Source organism: Atta colombica, unplaced genomic scaffold (genome assembly GCF_001594045.1).
Source record: "Atta colombica isolate Treedump-2 unplaced genomic scaffold, Acol1.0 scaffold78, whole genome shotgun sequence".
NCBI lineage: Eukaryota > Metazoa > Arthropoda > Insecta > Hymenoptera > Formicidae > Atta > Atta colombica.
Genome location: NW_017259570.1, coordinates 441,342 through 447,015, shown reverse-complemented (window position 1 = coordinate 447,015; position 5,674 = coordinate 441,342). Strand labels below are relative to the sequence as shown.

At 35.2% G+C, this 5,674-nt stretch overlaps 2 protein-coding genes across 2 annotated transcripts in view; both read right to left on the bottom strand.

The window, feature by feature from the left end:
* The window catches only part of LOC108692593, a 6,897-nt gene extending 4,180 nt beyond the window's left edge, over positions 1–2,717 (bottom strand). Inside the window, exons 1-6 of the mRNA XM_018200910.1 lie at positions 2,207–2,717; positions 1,173–1,234; positions 848–921; positions 607–691; positions 412–503; positions 43–329 (exon numbers count right to left, since the gene is read on the bottom strand). Coding sequence (XP_018056399.1) covers positions 43–329; positions 412–503; positions 607–691; positions 848–921; positions 1,173–1,234; positions 2,207–2,278 — 672 coding nt within the window. The 5' untranslated portion in view covers positions 2,279–2,717. The remainder of the gene's footprint in view (positions 1–42; positions 330–411; positions 504–606; positions 692–847; positions 922–1,172; positions 1,235–2,206) is intronic.
* A 791-nt stretch (positions 2,718–3,508) lies between these two features.
* LOC108692666 (probable ATP-dependent RNA helicase kurz) overlaps positions 3,509–5,674 on the bottom strand; it is an 11,103-nt gene continuing 8,937 nt past the window's right edge. The window contains 8 exon segments of the mRNA XM_018201023.1: positions 3,509–3,600; positions 3,715–3,812; positions 3,891–4,109; positions 4,215–4,418; positions 4,488–4,628; positions 4,802–4,991; positions 5,082–5,327; positions 5,497–5,674. The exon segment at positions 5,497–5,674 is cut by the window's right edge and continues 21 nt beyond it. Coding sequence (XP_018056512.1) covers positions 3,524–3,600; positions 3,715–3,812; positions 3,891–4,109; positions 4,215–4,418; positions 4,488–4,628; positions 4,802–4,991; positions 5,082–5,327; positions 5,497–5,674 — 1,353 coding nt within the window. The 3' untranslated portion in view covers positions 3,509–3,523.

Below are 5,674 nucleotides of genomic sequence, written 5' to 3'. Positions count from 1 at the left end.
TATATATATATATATACGTATATCTTTAAAATATCTACTAACGAGTACAGGTTTCAGGAATCGAGCAAGGAGACAAAATCTGCCCCTTTCTTCGAGAAGGGCCGCACGGACGGCTTTACGTTCCGTTTCTTCTAAACTCAGTCTTTTCTCTTGAACAACCGCCGCTGATGATTCTAACATCCTATTGAGCTCCACATCAGAACATGTCCCGTGGCTTTGAGACTGTCCTTGAACATGTAAGTGAACTTGAACCTTTCGTGCTTTCTTCTTTTGCAGACGTAGAGTATCGGTAGAGCGTTTCTTTAGCTCTGCCCTTGCCTTTTTGAATTCTAAAAATAGCGAGATATCGAATTACAGAAGGACGCTTCTTGAAAATGTAGTTCATCAAATTACTATAATAATCATTAAAACCTTTGGCATGTTCTTTGTCTAAATTGATCAAAGACTTCTTCCAATCTTCCAATTTCTCTTGTAAAGGCAGCACCAAACAGTCCATAATAGCGCTTAAAGAAACAAAGTAGACACGAGTGCAAAGAATATTCGGATATTAATTGAATAAAAATAAAAAAAAATTAATGAAATTGTACACAGGATATTTTAACATACCTAGTAAATGATTTCATACGAGTTTCCACCGCTTTATGTCTCAAACATATTCGTGTCAGTGCTGTTCCGATTTCCTTAGTTGCACCTTAATAATAATGTTATTTTAATATCGCTTTATTTTATATTTTATATTTTTATTTTATATTTTGTCTATTTTAATTGATTTAATAATTCAAATTATATAGACAATATATAAAAGATTTATTGTCATTAATTAATTAATTAATTAATTGATGCTTACCTCTGGCATTAGTCGCAGCATCTGCTATTTTCTGAAAAGCCTCAAGATATGCGGAAATAGCCAAAATGGCAGCTCTGCAATAATATATGTCTCACATTAAAGATAAAAATTTCTAAGTATCCTGAATCATGCAATTTCAATATTTATTTTATAAAAAATATGCAATACAAAATAATTATGTAAAATAATGTTCTTGTAATGTTGAAGCTATTTAATATAAAATATGTAATAAACATGTAATAAAAATGTGCTAGAAAAATGTGCTAGTGGAAAATCTTAATTATTATAAAATAAAATATATTTGAAATTATGTAAATCTCTTCACCTCAAACTTGCGTGTAGCTTTGTAGCTTTTGAAATCAAATCTTCCCAAAGTGGTGCTCCGTTCTATAAAAAGAAACAGTATTATACATATGAGATTTTTAATTTTTTTTTATTAATGTTAATATAGTTCTAATATTAGTTTTTATTGTATTAGTCAAACAGCAATCTGGACTGATATACTGGTAATAGATAATATAATCACACACGCCCCTGCATATTTTTTTCAATAATGTGTACATGTGTATATAAAATACTAATTTATATAATACTAGAGTTATGATTTCTTAACACATAGCTATGATTCATAAGAGAAACTAACTCATAGGAATAGAGGAAAAAAATGTTTTTGCTCCTGATTTCTCAAAGCAAACATTTTACTGTTTTAAATAACATTAGGATATTTTGTTTATACTTAAAAGTTAAAGCATTTGCTTTTACAAGAAGTTACAGAAATTATAAAGTATGAACAAATGAGCATCAATTAATAGAATTAGCTTGTCCTAACAACAATGACATTTGCAAGTTGAACTATAAAACAAATACATTGAAATAAAAACAAAAGAAATATATAAAAGATTATTATTTAAAAGAAACACTTGAATTCACTTGTTACAAATAGTTGCTCCATTTTTATTCATATCCAATTTATACATCTTAATAAATTACAATTGAAACGTTAAATAAATAACATAAATAAATATAAAATATCCAAAATATTTCTTCCAAAAGCTCTGTAAAGTCAAGAATTGCAAATCTCCAGGAATACTAAAATCTTGAAAAAGAAATAATTTCATTATACAGAGAGGAGTTCAATAAATATAATACAATCGGGATTCTCAGATAAAAAGGAAAAGAAATCATAGCAAGATAACATAAATCTTTAAATTCAAAATCCTCAGGAATTATAAAATCTCTAAACCAAGAGCGTCAGAGTAAACATTTCGACAGACATCGGTCTAAAATATAAAAGGTGTGCGGAGCGCGAATGACGTCGAGAACGATCGGTCGAGCCCAAATAAAACGGACGTTTCTTACCTTCATGTCAGTGACGATCTGCTGAAACAAACCGCCCAACGCGCTACACTCCCGCTCTATCGTCGCATCCATGTTTTTTCGCTTTCCAGAGGTTTGGCCTGAATCCAACTATTAGGTGGTACGGACGCTCTTCGCGGTAGACGCGACGAGTTCACTCCGCGTCATCGACGCGACAGACGTTGACGGAAACGACACACCGCCGCCAGCGGGGATGTGCGGTGCGGACCGTCATTTTCAATCGCGCGAGAACGAAAGGCGGAGAGACACGCGCGCACACACAGACACACAGAGAAAGAGGGGAGAAATCAAGACGAGGGAAAATGAGACAGGGTGACAGCAACGAAGCGTGGACGCGTCCACGATTTGCGTGTCCCGTCGTCGTCGCGAGAGTAGACTTTACCAACGGATGCGCACGGTGAATCTCACGAATCTTATCCTCGCCGCTCGCGACGCTCTGTAAACAACACAACACACAACAGCAATAACAGCGACGGACGACGGCGAGACGCGCGGCGTCCCGCACAATGCGACTGTCAACGAACGAATGGACGGACGATTGAACTCGTTCGCTCGCTTCGCGCGCGAATCTGTTTCTTCCGCGCCGCGCCGCGCTGGATCGTTGCCCTCTGCGTGATGACCCCGTTCTAGAAATCGGGATCGATGTTATTCGGTATGCGCCTAATCGTTATCCCGGAGGGAAAAGCGAGACGGAGAGGGACGGAGGATGGAGAAAGCGAGAGAGAAAAAGAGAGAGATAGATAGATGGGGAATATCTTCCGGATTTCATGGAGGCATGGAGCTTGTATACACTGTGCGGTTGGCTACGGTTGGCTAGCGCCGCTTTCGCGTGCCATTCTTACCGCTTCTCACTTCTGATTGGTCGGCTGTCGACGCGGTTAAATCAGAAAATTACTTTCACATGAAGAATTCTGAATAAGAGTCCAACTAACAAATAAGAGCAAGAGAAATTTAAATGTGTAGCATAAAAATCTATTTTTTTTTGCAAAGAAAAAGGTACAAATAATTTTGTTTGAATCTTTCTTTTAAAAAATAATTTTTCATTACACATAAATACACCATAATATATCAAAGATTTTTCAACTTATAAATTAATAAATAAATGTCGATTAAGTGACTCAATTAATTAAAAAATGAAGATCATTTCCTTTTTAAGTAGTTTTACAAGGATAGCATAAAATTGAGACTGATACTTTTCGATTTTTTTCTTTTTTATTATAAAATAATTTAATTATTTAAAAAATTTATAATTACATTTATAATTACATTTATAATTATGTCCTAATGTTACATTCTTAATTACAAGGGCGGCCATAACTGCGCTACTTCTGCATGCGCAGATTCCGGCAGCCACTTTTGATAGGCTGGCAGCAAAACTGAAATTAAAATATTTTACGTTCAATCGCAAAAATATATACAAATTTAATTATGTAAATATATAATGACATAATTATGTTTATCTAATATAATATAAATCAAAATAATCTTACATTTCTTATCCGAATCCCAGATTTCTATCAGTTTGTCTTTGGATAAGACTCCCTGCGACTGTAGAGTTTGTACTATTACTTGAGTGCGTGGTATCAATCTGGGAAAATCACAGAATTGGTATAATCTACCTGCTGAATCAGAATAAAATCGAAAGAAAATGAAACTAATAATTTACTTGGCCCATGACTTAGTGATGCTACCGGGTGTCGTCAGCAATGACGGGACAAATCGTTTCAGCTTAGGGCACACTTGACCCTCCAAGAAGAAATATGCGAACCATTTAACGCCGTCGACCGTCAATGGATGCTCTATATTCATCAATGGTAATACCCATCCGGCTTTTCCGAATGTACCGGATACGCGACAGATGATCTTCCCAGTTTTTGGATTATATCTATAAATAAAAATTATATTCGATAATAATAAAGATTAAAATCTTCATTAATAAGTTAGGAAAAGCATATTTTAAAATAACAATTGTATAATAAAATAAAATTACCTTGGCGGTGGATCAATCAATGGTTCACTGAGGCGACACAACATGGGCACGAATTTCGGCAACCATTCAGGTTCTATCGCTGTGATACCTCGCATGTACATCTTATTTGTTTCGTATATTTCTTGATAAACCACCCATTCCGGACTGGTTTTCCGTAAAGAACATGAAGAATGCATGAACACAGGTTCCTCCATTTGTGGTGTTCTAAAAGATAAGAGAGATAAAAGAAAATATACTCAATGAAATCTGAAGTATCGATAATTAACAGCAAACCTGTAGGCGTGTTTCCACTTGGCCTTATCTTGATCTTCTTTTATCTCATCGGGCAAAACCTTTTTCGCGACTTGATCCGCCATACCCGCAAGAACTATCTGGCGCAGCAATTTCGCTTGCATATCGGTCGGCAATGGCATTCTGTAAGAGTTTTTGTAACAAACTTCCTAAACATATTGTAATATACATAGTCGCGAATTCCAATGTTCTGAACAATCAGGTCTAAGAACTTCCTTTAAAAAATTTACTCTATATAGAATTTAGAATAGAAAATATTCAGAATAAAGATTTTTGTAATAAAAGATAAAACGTACTTTGGATCAATGATTAAATTTAAATTTGGTATATTTAAATTAATCTCATTGGTGAGCTGTTGCCTAAGTTTTCTGATCTCAATCACAGCCTTGTGTCTCAAGCCGTTTTCCTCACAAAAGGGCAACAATCTTCCCTTTGACCCTGCATACTCGGCAGTTCCGATGGCTCTTAACAAAACCATTAAATCGCCTGTACATAAACAGAAATATATATCGTTTATCGTTTATATTCGTCATAAATAATAATTATAAAAAATAATTATAAAAGAGATTACAATACCAAGCAGCAAACTATTGCCAGTCCCAGCCCAGTAACGACGTTTTTGGAGCCATTTGCTCTTAGTTGGACCCTCCATGTCAAGTGTTTCTATCAGTACTTCTTGGACACTGAGAGCCGCTACTATGCATATCGTGTATTTCGATAAATTATGCTGATGAGATAATGCCAGCATCTTGCCGTAACGTGGAGATACCGGAAACGCGGCGATACTGCGTCCAAGTGGTGTCACCTTCGTGCAGTATATCTCTAAACAGTGAATTATCAATTCCTTTAGACAACGTAATGTTTGAATTATAAAAAGAATCAGTGTATTGTTTCATATAATAATCAATTGCGAAGCAGTTACAATCATAGACTTCAATCTTACGATTATAATTTTCGATGCTGTCTAAATGATAATAAATGTCCACATTACCTTCTTCCTTCTTCGAAGGTGGCTGTAATGCTTCAAGTATCGTGAGTCGTTTTTCTGCAGACTTTAATTGCACAATATCCGGTGGCGTGGGAAATGGAAAATTTACGACTTTATCTATATTCATTGCCTTCATCTGCAGCAATAAATCGTCCACTGGTTTCCTTTGAATCTCTGATTG